The sequence below is a fragment of the Sitophilus oryzae genome, unplaced genomic scaffold, assembly GCF_002938485.1.
Source record: "Sitophilus oryzae breed Bouriz unplaced genomic scaffold, Soryzae_2.0 scaffold_1169_pilon_pilon, whole genome shotgun sequence".
In the NCBI taxonomy this organism is placed as follows: domain Eukaryota; kingdom Metazoa; phylum Arthropoda; class Insecta; order Coleoptera; family Curculionidae; genus Sitophilus; species Sitophilus oryzae.
This window is the reverse complement of record NW_022145803.1, coordinates 309,835-335,294: the sequence shown is the minus strand read 5'-3', so window position 1 is coordinate 335,294 and position 25,460 is coordinate 309,835. Positions and strand designations below refer to the sequence as shown.

Here is a 25,460-nt window from a genome sequence, read left to right as displayed (position 1 = left end):
TTTATTCGTGTTTTAATAGCCAAAACGAATACATAGATTCTCGCGACAGTTCTCGTGTAAAATTTATTTTTTAAGTAAAATAATGGATGTTTACGAAGTTCTTGAGAAAATTCAAATTGTAAAATGGTATTTCCAAAATAGGTCTTATCGGAATATACAAACAATTTTTCCACAAACTTTTGTAAACAGGCCAATTCCATCTTTACCTACTGTATCAAGATTTATTAATAATTTTGAAACACATGGGTGCGTGTTCCCACAAAAACACAAAAAGCCTGATGTGTTGATTAATGAAGAACAGGAGTTAAAGCAAGTATTCTTTCGTGCTACCGCGGATCAAAATCCCACGTTTTCAAGTAATTAAATTGCTGAGGTGGTTGTCCTGCCCACAATGCCCGTATTGTTCAAGAATATTTGAACAATACTTTTCCCAACCGTTTAATTAGTGGATATGGAACTGGTTTGTGGCCCGCTAGATCACCAGATCTTTCTCCCAATGACTTATTTTTGTGGGGTTATGTAAAATCCAAAGTGTATGGTCATAATAGGGCTAATAATCTGGATGAGCTTCGTTTAAAAATACGAGAGGTTTTCCAAACTATTAGCCCTAATATGTTAGCTAATGTCAGACGGGGATTTTACGACCGCCTAGGCTTCTGTCTAGCACAAGAAGATGGTCTTTTTGAACACTTGTTATAACTTTTTCTTATTTAGAGTAATATTTTATTTTTTTTTTGGGTTTAGAGAATTTATTTATATTTAGTATTGGCTTCTAAACACACTCAAATAATAAATATTTAAGTATTTTCATTTTAAATGTTACCTTAAGTGAAGGTAAACACTTAAAATGAAAATAATAAATACTCGGCACTCCTCGCGTTGTATTCCTAGTCTGTCACGACCGACCCGTCCAAGCACAACTGCAACTGCGTACTGCCTGACCAGCCGACTAGCCGGCAGTGAATCTCGAGTACGAACGCAAAACGGGTAAACGTAAATTCGTCCGGCAACTTGCTATGTTACTAGTAGCCTGGTCTTTTCTGTATATAATAAAGATTTATAATTTTAGCTTCTCTATTTTTTTAAGACATATCTACAGGTATTTTGAGAGACATTTAAAAGACTTACTTCAGTATGGTTCAAATTAAAATAATACTGGCTTTTAATACTTTAGTAAAAAGTAAATATAAATTACGTATTACTGAAGTAAGTCTTTAAATTTGCGTCATAAAAAAAAACCATTTTTTAGTTCATTATAAACCACTAGAATACTATATATTTATTCATCTGAGTTAAAAATTGTACCAATAATTATCATAAATTATTTTAATGAGCTGTATTTCTTCAAGTCACTGAGGGAATGACATGTTAATTGCTTACTAAAAGTTGATGCATTAGATGTTATAAACTTTGCTAACAATATACTTGTGTATTTTTTTCTATTATGAATAACAAAATGTGTATCATGATTTTAGAAATTGTGAAAATTTTATATCTAAGTTGTATCTATAATTGAAAATAATTTGGTTAAGAATTCACTCCTGGAATGTGCGACGTAAATAATTATACAGGGTATAAATAAAAACAGTCTTTACCCCATAAAAATGCAATTTACTCTTAAAGACACTCCTAAAATATTAAGTAATTTTATTTGGTGTAAACATTCATTTTAGTATGTAAGTCTGTATATTTATATAACTTACGACAATATGAGATTCAGGATTGCTAGAAGATTGTTTTACTCCAAATAAAACCTATTTTTTTCTCTTCAAACGTCGAAAAAACTTAACTTCGTAGTAAAATTGTTAGTAAGTTGAATAACGTCTATACCTGTCTGGGTATTTTTTCACTGAAATAGAAATCTAAAAAACAAAGTTTTTTTGTACAGTGGCACCGCCCTTGCATTTAAATGGCAACCAAACCAATCTTTCAGAAGCCTTTTTCTCGTTTATATTATGCTTAACAAAGCCGTAAGTTTGCAGAAGAATTGCCAATTTTTTTAAGTTTGTACAGGGTATCCCATTTTAGTTGAAATCATACAGTATCTCCGTTATTAGTGAAAATAGGTTGATGCGGTCTACACAAACCTATCCTACTTTTTGTCAAATGGAAGTTACTGTAAACAAAGTTTCCATACCCCTAAAAATATTTGCACTTATTTCATACTCACCCTGTGTATATTTATAATTAATTTATTTTTGTTTCCTAAAATATCTCGGTCAAGCTTAATCACTGTGTATTAGGTACACGAAATAAGTTCTACTAGAAACATTTTTTTCATCATATCTTTCATAATAGCTTTTCACATTTTCGACATCCTTTCAGAATATCGGAGATACGTGGGGTGTGTGCCAAACTGCAACACTTTCAAAAATATCCTGTAGCACAGAAGCGAAAAAGGCTATGCAAATTTTGTTTACAGGATCCCAATATCTTCACTAATAACAGAGAAATCGTATTTTATTCAAAATAGGACACCCTGTCCATAAAAAGGACGTTTGAAGAAAAAACTACTGAGTATAACTTTAATAAAAAGCCAGAAAAAAAAACTCCTTGCCGTATTAAGACTAGCCGAATAATAGGAACAGGTCCGTCGCGCTCATATCCCATATCATCGAACACGTTCTCCGAATTTCCCAGGACCACTTCAAGCGGCCAGTCCTTCCCTGGACGCGGCGGCCATGACCAATTCATCCCTCGGGGCAGCCTCGGCCGCCTTCCGGTCGAAGTGCAAGTCCCACAGCGCCGCTGCGGAGGGTGGCGGAACGAGCGCCCGCGCTTCGGGTTCGCTCGGCGGCCGATCGGGGGCACGTTCAGGCGATGGTGGTGCGTGCTGAGAGGAGGGACGGCCGACGACCTCTGGCGGAGGGTAGCCGAAGCCGAGCAGGCCGCCGCCAAACTTGGGAGATGGCGCGAGGCCGTTCGGGGGGTGAGGTGGCGGGCCCACTGAGGACATCTCGTTCAGCTGGAAAGAAACAGAAAAAATATTGTAGTTTTCTGTGTTGTTTGAGTGGAGAAATTAAGAAGTCGATTGGGATGGGTTAGATTTCTGTGATATTAGTGTTTGAATATCGGTGGCTAGATGGCGATTATATTTTTATTTGTGATTATTTTCATACACTTTGGAAGGATTGTCGAAAATTGGAGATTTTTCAACTTACTAACTTATATAAACGGGATATTAAAAAATGAACGTAAATAGACGTCCAATGTTTTTGATTTGTTTTTTTTTCAAATTCAGTATAAGTTTGAATTAAAGATAAAAGAATTAAATATTTCTCTATTTCAGAATTTTAGTAGCAACTGTGCAGTGCTAAAATCAAATATATTTAATAAATTACACTCAGATGCAAAAAGAAAAGTAACAAAGAAATTTTTGGTCAAATTTAAAGTGTTATATTTTTGTTATATATTTTTAGCTCTATTTTCATGAGTTTTTTACCAAGCTGTATATAATTATACCGTATGATCGAATAAAAACGGCATCAGCGATGGCTATGAAATTAAAAGCGCTGTCATTTTATATGTAAATTTATATGGGAAATGTCATCGATGTTCATTTCATAGCCATCGCTGACGCCGTTTTTATTCGATCATACGGTATCAACTTTAATTCGTAAACTCAGTGTTTTGTAAACTTTTAGTATTCGGCATATTATACAGGGTTAAACGAGGCAATGCTTGGCAGGAGGTTTAGAGGTCGCGAAGCGGTACCAGCAGCTTCATTAAATGAACTTCGCTTGGTTCTTAAAGAAGAATGGGAAAGCATAACGCAATATGATATATGCAGCCTCAATGACAGTATGAATGGACGTATACATGCAGCAATCAAACCAAACCAAACCAAACCAAGGGAGGCAATACAAAGTATTAGGGTATTTTTTACATTTGTTTCTGTTTATATACTTGAGTATTACAGATGTTTCCTTTAATATCGTTAGTTCTGTTATCGTTACGAATTTTTATTAAAACCAGGACTGTATCGTTAGTCTTTAACGTTTTTTTTAATTTAGTATAGAGTATCCAATGTAGCGTAATGTGACGTTAAGACGTTAATGGTCACCAAAACCATCTCGTCATAATAAAAAATTACATCAAAAAGTAATGATAATTGAAAAAATTGCAAATTGATCGTGATCGTGAGTTCATTTCGCTTTTAAAAACTAACCAAAGCATGTATTGACATGAATCAAAAAACAAAATGCTCAGAAGTCATGGTTGTGACCGTAAAATTATATTTTAGGAAAATTTTCACACGAAATTATTGCACAGGGTGTTTTAAAGTTAGGGTAAAAGAACAACCTCTTGATTAATCCTGTACATTATGCCAAATATTAAAGTTTATAAAAAACTTAGTTTACGGATAAAAGTTGATATAAATATATACACTTTAATAAAAAGTTCATAAAAATAGGGCTAAAAATAACAAAAATCTAACACTTTAAATTTGACCAAAAATTTCTCCGTTGCGTTTTTTTTGTTGCAAGACCCTGTATATACTACGAATTTGATTGATTTGATTCCAAACTTAGCTGTAGAACTAGTTAGATTTGACGAATTTAACTACTTTAATGTATTCTTTTGTGAAATAGTTACCTTTTGTTGCATGCCGTTAAGGAATGGTGCCGGGAGGTACGGGTAGAAGAGGTCTGGCCTCCGCTGGAGAAATTCTGAATCCTTGGGCGTCATGGGGATGGGCGGCAGGTCGAGGGACATGCGCCGCCCTCTGCGCGAGGCTCCGTTGCTCCACATATGCGTACCCATGTGAACCTGCAACAGCAAAATTAACCAAATTAACCCTTAAGCTATCGGAAATCGTATATTATCTATTGCGAAACATACAAAACTTTGGAAAATTACACCCAACTGTAGGTATAAGGTAATCAGAAAATAATTCATGTCAATATTTTTACCAAACCGCGAAAAAAGTTATAAAAAAATATAATATGAAATCCGTGGTCAAATCAAATTGAAAATGTACAAATGGATTGTTTACATTTTCCTTGTATATGTTGGTTCAAAACAAATCAACGCCTGTGGTTAATCTATCTTATATACATATATATAGGGTGTCCCAGTCTGAGCGTGCATTAGAAGTTTCTGCAGAACTACAATATCTAGTTTGGAGATTTTTTGTACATCATTGTTTTACAACGAGATCTATCGATTAAAATATTTCTAATATGGCGGCACTTCCGGAAATACCGGAAGTTGGCAGAAACTTTTTTATTTTAAACGGGTGCCCCCATTTTTTATTACATGCTTAAATTATCTGCAAAATTCTATGAATATTGATATTAAACACTCTATACCTAACATTAACCGTTTTTGAGAAAAAAAAATATTTTATATTTTTGGACGAAAAAAACTACCTCTCAAAAAAATTTGTATAACCTAAAAGTCAATTTTAGTGATTACCACAGCCACTGTGACATAAAGAGAAGATATGTGGCTCTCTTTTTCAAAAATTAAATTGTTCAAATGTCATATATTCATAGCGATTAAAAAATTCTCATAAATCATTTTCAAATGGAAACCTACTTATTTTATTTCACTAGTTAAAAGACTTTTCAGTTCGTTATTTTTTAACTATACATGTTCCTGTACCTAAAATAAATCGTTTTTAAGTTATTTAAGATTTAGTTTGAAAACGTATACTTTTCTTGATTTTATCATCTAGCTTCCTTTGACATCTGTGAAACAGTCAAACAATTTATTTCCATCTGTCAAAAAACAAATTGTCTGAATTTCCTGTATTATAAATACTGTTTAAGAGTTTAAAAAGGGTATTTATAAAAATATATCCACTTTTTCGCTCTTTAATGATATCTAATAGTTGATATTATTAATAATAAACCGTATGATAAAAAAAAAAACAGCGCAAAGTTAGCTTGGAAATGATGATCGATAACATACTGCTTTTTGAATCACTTGACGTTTAAAGTCATAGGCCACTTCAGTGGTTTCCAACCTTTTTGTACCTGCGCCCCAAAAAAAAGAAAAATTGTTGCGCCCCTTTAATTTTTCTAATAATCTAATTTCATAAATACTCAACTGATATTATAATTTACTAGCGTGTACCAGCGACTTCATTCGCGTCGAATTAATCATTTGTAATGGTGATGATAAAGCAAAGCAAGAATTTCCTTTAACATACAGACTGGATAAAATTTATGTATGCGAAAAAACAATATGGCGATATTATTATATAACGGTAATATTTGAGGGGTAGTTTCATCTCGTTGGAATTTGACTTTCTAAAAATCCGTTTGCCAAAAATAAGCTTTTTACGTCAAGCAGTTTAAGCAGAATCGTGGTTAAGAAATTACCCAACTTTTTGGAACACCCTGTATGATTTTTTAAAAAATTTCAAAATATGTTAAAAAAACAAATAAATTATGCTTGTCCAAGCGTTTTCCCGAAAGACTAACCGTTTTTTAAATAACAAATATTGTAATATTTGAGGGGCGTTTTCACCCTCTTGGAATTTGAGATTCGAGAAACCCCTCCTTATCGAACCTCTACACCCTAAAGTCGATCCGTTTTCCAAAAATCAGCTTTCAGCTTTAAACGTCAAGCAGTTTAAGCAGAATCGTGATTACTCAATGGTCATATTTTATGAAAAACCCTGTATAAATTTTTAAAAAATCTTATAATATGTAAAACAACAAAATAAAATATAGGTTTTTTCGAAAAACTCACCGGTTTTTAAATAAAAAATATTTTAATATTTGAGGGATAGTTTCACCCCCTTAGAATCCGAGTTTCGAAAAAATCCCTTCTTGTCGAACCTCTACACCCTAAAGTCGATCTGTTTTCCAAAAATCAGCTTTTTACGTCAAACGCTTTAAGCAGGATCGTGATTAATCAATGACCAGATTTTTCGAAACACCCTGTATACATTTTTAAAAAATCTTAAAATATGTAAAAAAACTAAATAAAATATACGTGTTTAAGCGTTTTTTCGGAAACTTGACCGTTTTTTAAATAAAAAATATTGTAATATTTGAGGGGTGGTTTCACTCTTGGAACTGGAATTTCGAAAAATCCCTTCTTATCGAACCTCTACACCCTAGAATCAACCTGTATGCTAAAATTGAGCTTCTTTCATTGAGTGGTTTGAGCAGGATCGTGATTAATCAGTATATCAGTCACTTAAGGATTTTATATATTAGTATAGATTTAATGGGCTACAAAATAATATACAACGTTATATAAAAATATACATAAAAAAATAATTATTTACTATAAGAAATAATAATTTTAAATGTAATAAAAACAAATCTTACAAAGATACAAAAAAATAATATATTGCTGATTCATTTCTTTGACACCCATTCGACTTTTTTGGTTTGTATTCGAAAATGATTTAGCTATTTCACAAAATAATAGCTACATCAGCTACCAAACCAAACCAAACCCCCCTTGCAAGCGCCCCACAGGTTGGAAACCACTGTACTACTTGTTAAAATCAAGAAAAATATACGCTTTAAAGCTAAATCTTAAATAACTTAAAAACGATTTATTTTCGGTATAGGAACATGTATAGTAAAAAAGTAACAAATTGAAAAGTCTGTAGCCATTATTATATGAATTTAATTTTTGAAATAAATAGCTACATGTCATCTCTTTTACATATCTACATGTCTACTCATCACTTAGAAGTTATCTTACAGAACATGTTTCTTTCTTTGTAACAGTACTTAAATCGAAGAAGAATAGAAAACACCTAATTATAACACAAGTTCTTCCAAAAAATGAATATGAATAAGAGATGTTAGTGTTGCATTAGTAAGCTAAAGCCCACCGTATACGTACCTTCAAGTTGCCCTTGGTGGTGAACGCCTTCTGGCACACCGTGCACCGGAAGGGCTTGTCCCCCGTGTGCGTCCGCATGTGGATCTGCAGCGCCGAGCTGGACGAGAAGTTCTTATTGCACACCGGGCACAGGTGCTTGTTGGATTGCAAGCCTGCAAACACACACACCACACGAAGGTTAGCTTAGCCCACAACCTAGCTCGAGTTAGTGCAAGCGAGACACTCGTTTGGTCTTAGATTAGATAATACGGAAAAGATACAGCAGACCTGGTTTAAAACCACCGACCGCAAGATAATAGGTATTTATTATACAGAGTGTTTCAAAAAACATATGCCACCTCTCGTGGGGAGATTCTGCTTTGTTTCGTAGCTAATACTAATTTTTCATTTTTAATGACATTAGTCAGTGGCGCACAGTTTTTTTCTAGAAAAATGTTCCAGTGATAACCCATATGCATGTCCCTGGTGAATATGTCCAACACTTTTTTAATTCTAAAATATGTAACACTTATAGCTTATAACTTTTACTCTCAAAATTTCATTCGAATCGTTAAAAGCACTTAGAAGAAAATTATAGTAAAACGAAATAAAGAGACAAATAACGATAAAAAACAAATAAAAACTTTAACCTCCTGTAGCAACGAAACAAAGCAGAATCGGACATATGTGGAAATAAGAAATAAATCTTATTTTTACATGAGAAATCAATCTCCCTACGAGATGGCACATGTTTTATGAAACACGCGCTGTAGAATAAATTACATAATAATAATGTCATAATGTGATATCGTGCTGTATCTTTTTTTGTATTCTAATCTAAGGGTTTAGTTTTTAAGTTTTTTTGTGAGCGAAATGATTTATACAAATGATGATATGTATTAATTCAGATAAATAATAAACCTTACTGTACAAAGCAAAGGTACCCAAGATATATAGAACAGATGTAAATAAAAAAATGCTAGATTATCACTTTTATATTTATTAAAAAAAAAATATTAACGATCGGCTATTTTTTTCTATTAGTGTAGGTGTAATGTTTATTTTTTTCTGTATCAATAAAAAAATATCGGCTTTCAAAATAGATTTTGATATCATCTCTGTTAATTTACAAGATCTTAGAGTTTTTGTTTTCTGGTCATTTTTAAGTTTTATCATCGTCTTTACGTGTTTTTTTTAATCTGTGTTTAGACGTTGTGACACTCTTTTAATCAAAGTAAGACAAAAACTCTGCGCTATAAAATAATTTATAAAATGCATGTTTTATCAAACTTACCGCAAAAATTAAAATATAACCTTTCACAAGTTAGTATTTGATTGGCATATGAATAATGTTCTATTCTGTTAACTTTTTTCTAAATATTATATTTTATTTTATTTATTAATAATGTTATTTAACTCCTGTTTACGTAATTCCTACCTAAATATTCTCAGAGCAAATCGAGTTATTTAACAGTTTTTCTGCTTTTATGAAAATCCTCAAACACTATCCCTGACACTCCTATATATGTATCAATTTATCCTAAGATATAAGCTAAATTCTGAATTTGAAGATATTTTTTGTTAAACCATGTTCCTGATAAATCATATACGAATCATAAATAGAATATCTTAACATAATACAACTTTATTTTAAAAATCTGTTTTAAATTTTAAAACAGCATACTTTAATAGTTAAAAAAATAAGCTTACCAGGTTACTATAAATCATGACTAAACAAAATAAATAAAAGTTAAAAGAAAGTATATATAATAAAAAAAATACTGATGAGGATATTGCAATCTTTCTTTATTTGTACCAAGGATGTATGCTTTAATTTTTTCAAGTTTTAAAAGAACTAGACAATGAACAAAAAAAAACAGTTTAGAAACATGTATCCTTGCTGAGCGATATCGATTATATCAATAAAAAAAAATTTAGAACAATAGATGCAGTTAATTACAAATAACAGTAATTTTATAAGAAAATAGATGGTTTTTATTCTAAAATTAAATGTTCCTTGGCATTATCATTTATATAAAACAAAATAAAAAAGAGACTAATCAATATCGCAGTAAAATAATTATGTAGTCTACCTTCCAAAATAAAAAAAAATACAAATTTAAAATATCTATTGACAGTTTTTATTAGACAAGAACGATGTAAAAATAAACGTTTTGGACCACAAATATTTTACGAATCCATCAGAACAATGGCTGGTATTAATTTTTTAATAAATCTCTTGGCACTGACAAAACATTCTGACACTGCCAGCACACGAAAACCATAAACAAATATTTTAGTCGTAAATATTGTGTCAATTCTCCTTTATATATAGCGACACATCATTTATTTATACGTCAAATAAATTGTTATTAAAATTAATGCAAACATTATTTATTAAATCGTGATGAAATAAGTTTGTAATATATTTAGTTGTAATATTTCGCTTGAATTAAAACTTATATTCTTAGTACACAAAAAGAATGGCTGCAATATCCTAATAAGTATTTTTTTTTATAATCCACAAGGTGTTTCAAATCTCTTATGTTAAAATATTCTATATTTAGTAAATGATTCGTAAGGAACAGACATTAACAAAAAAAAGGAACAACTCAAAAAACTATTATTCTGCTAAATATTTTGCAAGAAAAAGCAGAATAATTTTTATCAATCCTGACAAACTTAAAAATAAACTCAACTCACTTGGTGGTCTTTTAGGTAAAGGCAACTCCGTCTCTGTCGGTTCCCTCTTGATCTGAGCCTGATCCTTCTGATCCTGTTGCGGCCCTTGATGATGATGGGGCATATGCGGCTGCGAAACAGGAGGCATTTGAATCTGTTGAGGCGGTTGCTGTTGCTGCTGTTGCATCTGCTGCTGTTGCTGCTGTTGTTGTTGGACTTGTTGTTGTTGCATTTGTTGTTGTTCGCTATCATTTGAATGTTCTCTCAGAGGTAAATTCGGTGGCAGAGGTGTTGAATCGTCACCGCTTAGTGAAGGAGTCTTATTTTCGAACATGTGCTGTGGCATGTCTCTGATTTTATGCGTCAGCATGTGCTGTTTCATGTTGCCCTGTAAGAAAAACACGTTGGTAATGTTAGAATGGGACTGAATGAAGTCTAGAGTAGCAAAAGATATTCTCGATTGTATAGTCGCTATTTAATTTACCATTTTGTGGTTAATTAATGTACCCCAAGGTCAAAATTGTTAGATTTACTATAAAGTTTACGATCTTAGATGAACCAACGAGATGTCTGTAAATAAATGAATGGAAAAAACAGGAAACAATAATACATCTTTATGAGTAACGATTAAATCACAATAATTACAAAGGAAATTCAATAATACCGCTACCCGTATTTTCTAGGTACTGGCTACAAATATTCTATTCCTTTGAAATTTATATTTATTGCGCTATTAAGTCATGTAAAACATTAATGTTGTTTGTCTTTGTTGTAATATGTTCTGAAGGTATATCGATTAGACATAAAATTCTTTAATTCTTTTTACGAAGGACAGAAAAAACCTGTGGCAAGTAAAGAAAATTAATTTAGCGTGATGTAGTAAAGCCTAAAAGTTATAGGCATTGAAAAAGATATTGAGTTGCTAATATGTCATTTATTTTTTATGAATCCATTAAAAAGAACGTAACATTTATAATAAAGCCTTAATTGTTCTTTTGTATAAAGAAAAATATTATTTTAAATCTACTTTTTATCGTTTTTATATATTAATTAAAGAAAAAGAAAAAAGTTAGTTTTATATGATTTAATGTTTTAATTTGAAATTCAAAACATTGTCCCAAAAAAGTTGAAGAAAAAATGTCTTTATATTTAAAAATGTCATGTAAGAACATTATTCATAAATACATAGAATAGGAAATTAGAAATATTTAATCAAAATTTCTTAAAAATGATAATGGTGACAAATCTCTAATACACTGGATGTATTTGAAGTTACAGAATATGAAGAGCAACTTTGTACAGTTTATACTATACAGTTTATGCATTTTTATTATAAAAATCTGAAATAATGAAAACGGTAATAAAAAATTTAAAGCATTAGTTATATCTATAGATCCGAAATATGAATATTTTGAATAACCACTTAAATCTCCAATTTTAATCAAAAATATTTTTAAAATGATAATGGTGAAAAAACTTCTAAAGCATTCATTGCATCTGGAGATGCTTAATAGGACAAGCAGTCTAATAATAAGATATCTCCAATTTAAGTCAAAAATATTTAAAAAAATGAAAACGGTAATAAATTTCTTAATGCATTTATTGTATCTGGAGATACTTAATAAGAAGAGCAATCTAATAATGAATATCTCCAATTTAAATCAAAAATATGTCAAAAAATGATAACGGTGGTAAATCTCTTAGAGCATAGATTGCATTTGGAGATGCTTAGTAAGAAGAACAATCTAATAATGAGATATTTCCAATTTTAATAAAAAAAATATTTAAAATATGATAACGGTGATAAATATCTTAATGCATTAATTACATTTGGAGACGCATAATAAGAAGAGCAATCTAATAATGAGATATCTCCAATTTTAATCAAAAATATTTAAAAAACTGACAACGGTAATAAATCTCTTAACGCATTCTTTAGAACTGATAATGCTAAATAAGAAAAGCAAGCTAATAATGACAGATCTCCAATTTTAATAAAAAAAAATATTTAAAAAAATGATAATGGCAACAAATCTCTTACCGCAATATTTAGATCTGATAATGCTAAATAGAAAAAGCAAGCTAACAACGACTATACAAGTTGTCCAACCCAAACGGTGGACGGAATACCCTTTTGCTATCTCTAGAGAAGCGAGTGGCGCGGCTTACCGCCAGGAGCATCCAGGAGGAGGCGTATCCCGGACTCATCGGTAAAGGGAATTCTGTAGGGATGGAGCGAGGTGGAGGTTTTCTGAATCGAGCGCTCCAGGGCTTCGCATCCTCCTGGATACGCCTCTTTTTGTCGCACTCGCAACTATCCTAAAATGACAGGTCACAATCAAAATCACACTTGAATAGATAGAGTGAGAGAGCGAGAAACGAATGATGGATGAAATGGGTCAGTTTTTTTATGGAAAAATATGTTAAAAATATTAACAATCGAAATAAAAGAATGTAATTGTTATGTGTTAGTAGGTGATCTATTCAAGTTAAGGTTGTAAAGTATCTACAATAATTATAAGAAATCGTTGAATATTTGCAGTGTAGAAATATATATTTAGTTTGAATAAAAAAAGAACATGAAAAGTAATTTTTCAATATATTCACTAAAACACCAAGATAAGGCAAATATATCTGTTCATAAAAAGAAAGGTACAAAGAATAAGCAGGATGTTCTTTAGTTGGTTCACATGTGCACGTGGATCCCCAAATTTAATGCATCTTCGTGAGAATAAAGCTTCATTCAGAACCTCGCAATTAGTGGAATAAATTAGTGGTTTCAATTCGCGTAGAAGTTTGTTTCTTTAATTTCAATTTAAGCATTCAGAACGTTAAAATTAGTGGTAGACCAGTTAGTACAAAAAGTTATCAAACTTTTAACTTTTCCACTAATTTTACTTCAAAATTTGCGAGAAATGTCATTTTTGCCTTTGATTACCTTCCGTCAAGAGAAATTCTGATTAGAAATCAAAAGTTGATTGTTTTAAAAGCTAAATATTAGGCTTTCTCTATAGATACAACTGACTAACGCAAGCTGTTGATAGGATATTCTATTAATTTTAATTGTGTTTTTTAAACAAAAAGTTTAAAGAGTAATTGAAACCACTAATTTATTCCACTAATTGCGAGGTTCTGAATAAAAGTTAAAACTCATAATTTGTCCTTTAATTCTATTTCAAAAAATATTCATCGTATATAGACTTAAAATTTGTATAGTAAAAATAAAATATGTATGCTGCTACATATTGCAGGTAGAGGAGGGTAATTTTATATAAATTCAATATCAATATCATCGGACTAAGCAGCAGAAACCTTAAGCTCTTTAAGATCTTTTCTTTAAAAATACAGTTCTTTTTAAGCAGTAAATAAAAGTGCTTTCATTTCGATACGCTCTTCCTAAATATGTGAAATTTCCTCATAAGAATGTGCAAAACACAGTAACGTACTAAAAAAATGCAGACGGATGCCGCCAGAGGCGCTGCCTTCGTCTATTTTCGTCGGTACTCGCTCATTTATTCGATATTTATTGCGGCGTTCTATGCGATTTCGATCGAAAAAAACGACGCACTCCGTTCGCGAATGGCAGAGATTCCTGGTACAGCTTTCGCGAACTTTGTGCGCCTATTTTCGAACGCGTTTATTATTCATCCATCTCGGCGGACCGAAATAGTGCAGGGCGAAAATTAGCGGCATACCTTTCTGCCGTAATAATTACAAACGAGATTTGCAACGTGCTGATTCATTTAGAGCGCCTTGCCGATTTCGTTCTATCTTTGTTGTGAATCGTTCCGTTTTGGTAAAGAGTGAATGCCACGGAAGTGTCAATGAAGTCTTAAGAGTCCATTACGCTTACTGTTCGGGTCGCTCTCGGAGGTCGGGTAAAGCGGGTGTGTGGCCGAAGGAAATATGTATTATATTTCAGAAATCTGCCTAAGGCCTCACAACACTTCAATCAGATCCTGTCGTGTTAAGCCACACCTAAAATACCAAACACACGTGCTTTGATTAATGCTTGATTAAGGTTTGGGGAGCTTCAGCATTTGCCATAAAATAGCGAGCAATTTATTACAAAACCATATAAATTATATATCACTGTAATCACAAAACTTCAATCTATATCCGTATTGTAACGGAATTTTAAATTATGTCTTTATTTTCGTGAAAATTTAGTCCAAACATAAGGAATATTTTGTTGATGTTTGACCATCAAAATCTTAAAAATAAAGAAGTTGTCTAAAAATGTGCTACAATACTATATAGAATATAGTATAATCATTTATGTTTAATTTCCTTCTTTCCTTCTTCATTTAAAAACGTTAAATGCCGAACGCTTATTTTGCTACTTTTTCGGATTAGTGAAATGGACACTTAAGTTATTTCACATACAAGAATGCTCTTATATTGTTCGGTTGTGTCAATTTATTTTGTGCTTGGAAATTGATCTTCGGTCCTGTATTATATACTCTATTATCTATAGAGACGATCTATCTATAGATGATCTTTAATTTTGATCGTTTGATCCCTTTTCCTCTATTTTAGCCACCATATGCATTTTACTAATTCATATGATCGAAGCTGAGACATTACTAAATTCTATGTAGAATAAGTTGTACAATAATTGTTTGTACGCAGTTGTTTGTGCCAATATCATGCGTTCTGTCATCTTTCATCAGATTGATTTCTACCATGTCGTTTGATCGGTTTGTTCTCTGCTCATTGGAATATTACATCTATAATTGGTCAAACCTTCTAATCCCGCACATTTTGCTTCCCGACTGATGAAACTAGATGTATTCCGCTGCCTCGTGTGCACATATAATCCAGCGTCGGATTGAGACTTCTGATTTCACGAACTACAAAAATGATGCAATATTTAAAGAGAATAAATTTTAGTAGACAGGGTTTTTAATTTTTAATAAAATAAGATTATTGAAGATTGAATTTGGGAAGGGTCTGTTTTGGCCTAATGTTTTTCTCTGAAATTGTGCATTCCTTAAGTATTGAACAACGTGCCGCTAGTAGAGTTCAGCATTTAACGTTTTATGTAAAACTGGCTAGGTATCTTTACACAAATGAAGAAGGAAATTAAAGATATAGGATTATACTATATTTGGATTATAGCACATTTTTAGACAACTTCTTTGTTTTTAAGATTTTAATGGTGAAACATCAACAAAATATTCCTTATGTTTGGAGTAAATTTTCACGAAAATAAAGACATAATTTAAAATTCCGTTACAATACGGATATAGATTGAAGTTTTGTGATTACAGTGATATATAATTTATATAGTTTTTTAACAAATTGCTGGCGATTTTATGGCAAATGCTGAAGCTCTGCAAGCCTTAATCAAGCCTTAATCCAAGCACGTGTGTTTGAATTTTGGGTGTGGCTTAACACGACAGGATCGGGCTAAGCCTTAGGTAGATTTCTGATATATAATATATATCTTCTTCGGCCACACACCCGCTTTACCCGACCCCTGAGAGCGACCCGGACAGTACAGCGTAATAGACTCTTAAGACAATATACAAAATCAATAGTGACAAAATTATCAAATGCTATTTAAATAAATAAAAAATCTAATATAAAACATTTTAAACTATGATTTTCTACACTCTTTACACCAAAAAAGAATACAAATCTATTGATTTTCATCGTCCATTTTTCTCCGAACAAAAAAAAATCGAAAAGACGTTAAATTCTACCGCTGACAAATCTAATCCTCTACATTCTTTATCAGCGACTTATAAATATGACACGATCGAAACATTATTCTAAATTTATTCAACACAATAGAGATCGGGAGACTGCCGTTTTGGCCCTCTGCCAGCCATAAAGTTATGCCGTATGTCTAAGTGGTCTATTTTTGATGGAGATCCGTACGTATACGTATTTTTGTGTTAAAATGTATTTTTCAAAGTGTCATCGTTTTTTATGTCTTTGTCGTCGGTTTTTTGTAGAGATCGTCATCAGGAACAGGACAGAGAAAATACATGTCTCGTTTTTTAGTAGCATTTCATTTGAGTGTAAATCCAATATACATGTCATAAAAAGAATTCTGTTTTTTGCCATTAAAAGAAAATCTTATTCTATTTCGGTTTTTTCTCTTACGTGAAGAATAAAGGTTGATTCCCACTATACATTCCATATCAGCTCCCTTCCGTTTAAATAAAATATTATATATCATGTAAATGAATAGGACAATGCACACTATCCGTTCCTTTTCCCTTCCGTTCCGTATCCTTTCCTTCCATACATTTATCATCTCCCCATGACCCGTTTACTGTGCCGATCTCCTTTTTAATTGATTTTTGCCTGACGACCAGTTCTTCAACTGTCTTGTGCATTCCGACATCTGTTATCGAACAGCTTTGCAAGTACTAACATTTTTACTTTCAAACCAGCATTTTCTAGGTCATGAAACTTTGTCATAATTGGACCTCCTTCTTATCTTTTTCCGAGATCCAAATGGCTACCACCAAATTTAGTACACCTTGTACTGCAAAACTATTCCTTAGATATTCTTGGAGACATATGTCTTCCTTGTGTATAACCATCACTTGTCTCAAGAGATAATAACTTTGTTGCGTAATATATGAGCAATTGAGAATTTTGCTAGGTTTAAGCCTTAGAATTTTTTAGAATTTAGAATGAGTGGGAGGGGGGTTAATCACTGCGACCTTACAGATCCATTGTGTCCCCCTTTCTTGAGTCATAACTCATTATACAGTCCCAGGGCTTTGACAAAAGCCAGTATCTAGGACGGTTTTATAGAGGGTAGTTCTCCATCTCCATTATCAGTCGTACCAAAATTCATGGCACGAATGGTTGTCGTCTCGGCGCACTCAGTGATGAGGTGTACTGGTGTTTCCCCATCTTCCCCACAGAATCTGCATTCGTCGTTTCTTCTTAGTTTCAATATACTGAGGTGTTCATTGAGGAGACAGTGTCCTGTTAAAAACCCCGTGACAATCCGAAGATTGTTCTTACTTAAACCCAGGAAGATCTGTGATTTTTTTTGATCATAAGCCCTCAGAAACTTCTTCGAGTGTCTTAGACCGTTGCAAGATTTCCATTCCAGGTTGCGGATGGAATCTTCCAAGTTCTTGTGTTCCGCCTTGAGTTGGTTACCACCTGGAAAGCAGAACGGTTCTGGTCCAGTTAGTGGCCTAACCTTTAAGCCTTAACGTCAGATACCAAAATTCGCCTTAAGGCTATGATGAAATAAATAAGATTGGCAAAAGTACTATTAAGTTTTTTTGTATTATAATTCAATAATTGTTTTATACTTTTGGAAGAACTAAATAATTCGTTTTTCTGTGGGACCCAACTAAAAAGTATGTTTCTGCTTACGTCTAAACCTAACTTGTATCAACTAACACTTTCGAAGTACTAGCTGCATTAGTATATCCAAGTCACGCTATAGAATCACTGATATTAAATTTAACACTGTCCAATAAACCAAAATCACAGTATCGCTTATCCCTACTTCTAGGTATCTAACATATTTTGTTTTCTTAATTTAGAACAGATATATTTGTTTCTTTGGCGTTCCATAATGATGAATTAGCTAGGAAGAATTTTAAGATCAGTAAAGTTGTTGAAATATCCTACTATTAAAACAAAATAATATAGAGTTTATACCACCCAGAACTTGTTATAAAAGACCGATTAAAACATTTTTAACTTTGACGAAAAATATGTTTGAATGAATATGAAGTATTTTTTCTTTAATTAAACTGTCATGTTTCTTTTTCTAAATATTTCACTACGCAAAATATCAAGTAAATTTGAGTACTGACCTTTGTGGAGAAACCTCTATCACACACGGTACATTTAAATGGCCGTTCTTTCGTGTGACTCCTGTAATGTATCTCCAAAGCTGAATTGCACGCAAACGTCTTGAAGCAAAGGCTACAGGTGGTGTTACCACGTCCTGAAAATACACAACACAAATGTCAACACAAATAACGAGAAAATTTAAGCTTGATATATTGGCTGCAATGTTACTTATCCCAGTTAATCTTTTGACAAATTAAAAAAGAGATTATTTTTGGAAGACGTTTTAAGAGTTAGGCATATATATTTCTGAAAATGACGTCTTAAAACCTAATGATCAGAAACTAAGATCTTAATTTAGTAAAACCGAAAGCTATTTTTTAGTTTTAACAAATTAAGACATGAAGATGGCCTTAATAATCTTAAATAAATCTTCAGGCAGTTCAAGATTTAATAGATTTAAATAAATCTTCTTCTTACCTAGACTTGCTCCAGGTCCCACAGCTAACCTCAGAGGACTGAATGACGTGGACGTCAACACCGATGACGTCAATGAGGATAATGCCGAGGTCATGAGCGGTGTGGCGTTCTGGGTAACCGGAGGAAGAAGTCCAAAGGCCGAGAACAAAGATGGTGGAGGTCCAGGACTTGGACTCGCGACTGGCTGATTTTGATTTTGGTTCTGTTTGGGCGTGAGGTCCAACGCTCCCATTGAGTTGCACTCGGACAGCGTTGGACTACTGGCTTGTTGTGAGGAAGGTGGCCTAGGAATCTATAAATGAACAGTTAGTTTATTTCATTTATACATACAGTGAGTTAAATTAATTTTGGATAAGTATGGAACAAGAGTTATTTTAAGTTTCTTTGAAAATTGCGTTGTTTTCGTGAAAATTACTAATAATTCGGTTAAAATTTCATGTTTTTTAGTATATTTTTAATCGTTAATTTATGGTAGTAACCTGTATTAAAAGTTCTTGAAAAATATCTAACTATATTTTTGTTTAGATAAAAATCTATACTGCTATATACTAACCCTGGTCACTTTATTTCCGTTGCTGTATATTTTAATGCATACGACAGAGATAACTATATACGACCAGTTGACAGACAGAGAAACAAAATAAAAAGCATCATACAGAGTTGCCGGTTCGTACGAGAAACAAAAAATAATAAACGAAGATAATATATCTAAGTTATTCAATAATGCTCATTTCTGTAAGACAGTTGTTTAAGAATCTATCACAGCTATGGTAACATGAGTAACTTAATTGTAAAAAATAAAATTCCAACCCTAGATGCAACCTTTTTCGTAAACACCTACTTGTGCGGTTTGAATTTTGATGCAAAATCCGCCAATACCGCATGCATAGAAGAAATGTATCGACCTAATTTTTATCTCTTTTTAATACATGTGATATTTCATTCAAGCTGTATACATCACTGTCTTACACGTTAAAATCCAGACCACGCAGTTTTGATGACCAGATCTGTATAATATTATAGCAGTATTTTATCATAGTGTCTTTTTCATAATTAATCATACTAAAATAAGATAATTTATTTAGTATACATTATGTCCCAGATTTACTTTTTTATTAAAGTAATAGATTGATATTATTAATATAGATTAACGTCATATTTTTGCCGTTTTAAAATGTTAAGGAAGCATAAAATTTATAATCAATTTTTTCGTAGCAATGAACTAAATAAATCTTGTGCTTCTTTAACATAGTAAAAGAGCAGAAAAGTATGACTTTAATCCAAATTAATAATTATCATTTTTTATCAAAGAATGAAAATGTAAAAATGGCATTACCATAGAAATGCGACTTTTTTTAATTTTTAACACTTTGGTAAAATTCGAGTATACTTTCATATTTTTTAATTTTTCTCTAAGACGATATGAAAATTTAAAAATGTATAAATAGGATTAGCCATTTCAGAACAAGCAAAAACTTTTATAAAGACTACATTTTTCTCAAAAAGTTCATAATAAAAAAGTGTTTTCTCTTGTACAGACAATCCGGTACATACTGTATCTATAAAAATATTTTTAAAATGTGGAATTACATTTCCTTGCAATTTGTTTTAAAATATTAGGTAAGTGAAAGCAAATAGAAAATCTAATATGGAGAATTATATAATCTCATAAAATATATTTTTAAAAAGAGCAAACCAAGTTAAAAACAAAAAATACCGGTTAAAACAATTATTAGAATATAATTTTTAATATGCAGAAGAAACACTAGATAATTGATTTTAGAGTATTTGGTTTTAATAAGAATATTAAAATCTGTTAATGATGACACAAAAAATATTTATTAAATACATTTTTAATTAAACTTTAAAAATAAAAAAGATTAAATTTTAAATAAAATAAATTTTCCAGCAAATATATAAATTAAAGTTTGGACACCACTGACCAGATAACCCAAAAATAGAATCAAGGACGCGCAAAATAATTTAAATTTAAAAATAAACATTCAAGTTTACTCACCTGGACGGGTGTGGCAGTCATCCTATTATTCTGCGGAGACTGCATTTCAGCACTTTCAGGGCTGGTCACTGACCGATTTGGAGACTTCTCCCCATTCTGCATATTGGGAGGGGACATCATCACTCTCGCTGAACTCAAATCTTCCGTAGAACAATGTAGATCACTATTATTGAACTGCGATGACATAGAAGTACTGGGATTAATCGGATGATTCAATCCAGAAGGCGAAGAAGAAAACTGAGGCATAATTTGATTATCCGTGTTCGTACTCATGTCATCATCATCATCGTCATCATCATCCATACTCTCGTGCTCCGATCTACCGTCTTTATCAAACTTCATCCCAAACAATCCAGCATTTCCTAACGGAGACAGACCCGGTACCGAAAACCCAGGTTCAAGAAACGGATGAATCGAACCAGGTAGTCCAGGAAATCCTCCAGGAGACGGAAAGTCCTTAACTTCCGCTGCCTGAATTTGCTCAGGAGTGAGATCAGTGGGTTCGCCAGTATGCAGGCGGATATGTTGCTGTAAAACTAAAGCGTTCGTGAACTTTTTATGACACACCGGACATTGATGCAACACCCTCATCGGAGGTTTCGCTCTATGCACTCCCATGTGAGTCTTCAAGTTACCCTTCGTGGTAAAAGCCCTTCCGCAAATCTTACACTTAAACGGCCTCTCTCCTGTGTGAGTCCTGTAATGCATCTGGAGAGCACTCTTGCACGATAACACCCGATGACATATTACACACTGGTTCGGATCTGAAAGTTTATGCTCTATGTTGTCCACCAACTGTTGGAGCTTGCTGGTTTCTGAGGTCTTTGTAATTTCAATTAGGCTTTCCCACGAGTTGTCGTTGCTACCAGGTCGTGGTAACAAGTTCGTGTATATTGCTGGGTCTTTCGTTATATCTGGAATGGGAGTAGTTGGAAAATGTCCTAAACTTCCTGACGAGGTGCTGCTAGGAGGTGAACTGGTATGACCCAGAGAAAAAGTAGCTGGCATCCGTTGACCAGTTGATATACTCAGAGGAGCTGTGATAGAGTTAGAGCGATTAGAGAGATTCTCCGGCTCATCTTGCATGATTTCTGAATGATTATCCGGACTCCTTTGTTCTTCTTCATTACTAAACTTGCTCTGATTACTACAATCATCATATGTATTGGGAGAACCATACCGTTCAGGTTCATTCTCATGATCGTGTTCCTGATCGTTAGGTTCTTGTTTCGGTGTCATATTCGACATTTCCTCTTTCCGAGGTTCCTCGTTATCTTGTTTGGGTTCTTCACACTCTGGTTCACTTTTACAAGCCATGTTCTCCCGAACTGGAGAAGGAGATCGTTGTGGTTTTCTCAAATCTGCCGGTGCTTCCTGTTCTTCCCTCTTGATAAACAACGGATGAGGTGGAAACAGTCTGTGAGGAGGCGTGTGAGGTGAAGGCTGTAATCGACTGTTGATTAGTTCCGGTGGAGGAGGCACGGGAGGTCGATACAGGGGTAAACTCGTGGGAGGAAACGGATGACTTCCTGGAGGAAAGCTTAGATGAGGCGGATGTGGTGGTCCTCCCGGTGAGAGTGATTGTTGTCCTAACTGGGCTAAGAGTGGAGGATGATATTTATCCAGGTGCTCCGGCACAGGATTCGGGTTCATTTTGATATGTGGAAACTTCGCACTGTGTCTTTGGAAATGTACTTTCAAGTTACCCTTCGTGGTAAATCTGCTACCGCACACGTTACACTTATAAGGTCTCTCTCCCGTATGAGAACGAATATGTATCTGTAAAGCCGAATCCGAACCGAACACTTTACCACAATACCGACAACGATGCTTAAAGAACGGTTCATTTCGTCCCTTTGAGTCGTAGGGAGACATTGATCCTTTGCTCTTCCTAAAAGCCAGCTCGTCAGCTAAGTTCGTAGCTAACAGTCCTTGACTGGCGTTATCCAACACTTCCTGAGCTCGTTTCTGGAGCATTTCCAGAGTATTCGGTTCTTCGTGTAAGGGGATATCGTTGCTGTGTGTGATTATAGTCGATGCGAGTGATGAGGATATCGAACACATTGGAGGTTGAATTTGTGAAGGTATGCTGGGTGTGTTTATGTTGGCTTCCGGTTGGGGTTCTGCCATAATGACGGGTTGACTTATGGGTGCAGGTGTTGTACACGCTGGAGACGGTTCTCTGGAGATTGTTTTTGGTGGTGGAGAGTGAACAGGTGATCGAACGGGAGAATTTTCAGGTTCGTTCTCGTTTTCTGAAGGTGGTGAAGATCCATCATTCTGTTCGTCTTCTTTGCTCCTGTCTATTTGAAGCTGGTGTTGGAGCTGGTTGATTAGTTGAAGCTGGAGAACTTGCTGGTGTTGTAGAGTGAACAATGTCGATTGCAAGACGGCTAGTTCTTGGAAAGCTACTTCGTTGTCGGGGTTGTTCGCCATCGCCGTGGCAGCGAACTGGGCTACGGCGACTTTGGTGTTTTGTAGGGCTTCTAAAGTGACGTGACCGGGAGCCATGGGTAAGGGAAACGGAAAATTGATTCGATTTTCCTCCGGCGAGCTCTCGTCCACGCTGTTATTGTTGGCGGCGTCCTGTCTGTGCCTTCGCATCCTCTCCAACCTCTTGCCTCCAGTATCGTCTTCGTCTTCCTCGTCCCCCGACACTACCATGTCCTCGGGGTCGGAATGCGCGGGATCGTCGTGCTTGATGGCCTTCTTGTCGCACTCGCCTTTGTGCGTCAGGTACTCCCGCAGCTCGGTGAACTGTTCTTGGCAACGCTGACACATCAGCACCTCGGGTACGGCGAGGTCTTCGGCACCGGTCGTCGCTGCCGCTGCGGCGAGGCCATCTGCGAACAAAACCAAGTGGTTAGGAGGGCTAGTAGTACGGAAAAGTTGGTGGCGCGCGAGTCGTCGCAGCTCCGAACACATCGCGCGTCGCTCAGAGAGTGGCGGTGGTGGGAGCGCCGACTTGCATAGGCGAGCGCCGCCGAGATATTATTAAATGAGATATGAAAAGAGTGGGAGAAGCGTAGGGGGCCAGTGGCGCAGGCGTGCGGGTTATGACAAACGAGCGGGTGCGAGGGACCAGTCGCCGGGCCGGTTATGACAGGGGGGCGGGTCCAGGCCGATCATAAATAAGATTCACTTGTTGCGCCCGGTTCATAACGACCGCCTACCGGCGCTACGCCCCTACGATATTTCATATCTATAAAGCATATAAGAGGGGGGAAGGGGAGGGTCGCGGCGCGTCGGATTTCTGGTTGTTTTACGGGTCGGCGCGCCCGCCGGCACTGATTTTATCGATCGCGGGAGGCTTATTATTTATTTGGCTCGGTGGGAAATGGGTCGCGGTGTGGGAATAAGGAAATCGTGTGTGTTTTCACCTAGAACTTATTTCACTTGTCGAGTTTATACAGAACGCGCGTTCTAAAGGAAAAGTAAACTTATTATATCAACATTTCTATATAGAATAGCTACAACTAAATCGTTTTTAATATTACCTAATAATGTGTCGAGGAAATGAGAATCATATGCGAAGCGTGAGTGCGCTCTGTGTCGGATATGACGCCAGAACGTATACGTGTGCGACTACTGTAAATATTCTACCTAATTTTCTCTTTTAATAAATATTTGGGTACTTTTATAACAATGTTTTATTTACCTTTTTAATATAAACAACATATCTGCTGCTATTTTGGTGGTATACTAAATTACCTGCATGTTACGTCGACAGAAATTTTTGCACTTTTTTTCACGAGTGAAAAAATCCATTTAAATAATTTTAAATACTTTGAAACTTTCCTATGGCAAACTACTAGGTATTCCAAAATCCTCTACATGAAAATTTTAAGCCGTCAATGTAGGTATATCGATAAATATAAACTTTGAAATATAAGTAACTTTTTATAATATTTAAGAAATTACTTTATAATATAAAAATAAACCCAAACTAAAATATAAATAGATTCATTCCGTGACGTATATCAAAAATTTCAAGTTCAATTATATCTGCGAGCGCTCGCGATCTAACCGAAAAAGTGTCATTGTATCGCGTGTTTTAATTTCGCGTATAATCTGGTTTTAAATTTAAATAGACTCTCCGCTCCAATTTAAAATATATATAGAGATCGTTACTACTACGTTCATTCAAAAACGTTAACAATTAACGAAATAAATGTTTTAGTTTGTGTCAAAAAATAATACTGTAGAGATTTCGAATTAGTTGCCAAATAGGTATCAATTGAGTATGAAATGTTTATAGCAGCGAATTTTGTTTAAATTCTATTATACAGGCGATTAAAAATAAATACTTATTTGAATAAAAGTAAAACAGTGCTTTCTTTATACTTAATATTTAAAGTAACAGATAAATACACAATTAAAATTAATTTAATTTTTTTAATTAAGAATTTTTTCGTTCATTAAAATTTGCAAACAACAGTGTACTTAGATTTTTATAAACATATGACACAAAAGTTATTATTCTTCCCCAATTCAGTCTACATTAGTGCCTAGTAACTACTGTGTCAAAAAAATATAGTTATAGTAGTGCCTTAATTTGTAATAATGATTCTCTCATGGGCGATTCTCTCTCTGATGATATTCAACCATTTCCAATTATGGTATCCCTCATATATTTAGATACTCTCTTAGTAGTTGATCTCATCATTGTTGTCTATTGTTGGCTATGCGGGCCCAAGTTATC

The 25,460-nt window shown here is 34.0% G+C and overlaps 1 protein-coding gene across 3 annotated transcripts; it reads right to left on the bottom strand.

The window, feature by feature from the left end:
* Positions 1 to 1,010: 1,010 nt before the first annotated feature.
* Positions 1,011 to 23,596, bottom strand: LOC115888858 (homeotic protein spalt-major-like). Of its 3 annotated transcripts, XM_030908726.1 has the most exons (8): positions 20,759 to 23,596; positions 18,742 to 19,033; positions 18,285 to 18,418; positions 12,649 to 12,798; positions 10,501 to 10,867; positions 7,819 to 7,970; positions 4,597 to 4,770; positions 1,011 to 2,965 (listed from the first exon to the last, which is right to left on the bottom strand). In XM_030908726.1, the coding sequence occupies exons 1-8, from the start codon at positions 23,537 to 23,539 to the stop codon at positions 2,648 to 2,650; spliced, it is 4,368 nt and encodes a 1,455-aa protein (XP_030764586.1). In that variant the 5' UTR covers positions 23,540 to 23,596; the 3' UTR covers positions 1,011 to 2,647. The 3 variants fall into 3 exon arrangements, with proteins under 3 accessions (XP_030764586.1, XP_030764594.1, XP_030764601.1); XM_030908734.1 differs by lacking the exon at positions 12,649 to 12,798 and having other exon boundaries at positions 2,648 to 2,965; XM_030908741.1 differs by lacking the exon at positions 7,819 to 7,970 and having other exon boundaries at positions 2,832 to 2,965.
* Positions 23,597 to 25,460: the final 1,864 nt, after the last annotated feature.

Bases quoted from the DNA above. Each gene is read 5' to 3' on its own strand.
- LOC115888858 (XM_030908726.1), bottom strand. From the start codon at position 23,539: ATGTGTCAGCGTTGCCAAGAACAGTTCACCGAGCTGCGGGAGTACCTG. The intron at 18,419-18,741 runs GTAAGAAGAAGA...GTGTATTTTCAG, and splicing joins GGGACCTGGAGCAAGTCTAG to GACGTGGTAACACCACCTGT. The intron at 7,971-10,500 runs GTGAGTTGAGTT...GTGTGTTTGCAG, and splicing joins TTTACCTAAAAGACCACCAA to GCTTGCAATCCAACAAGCAC.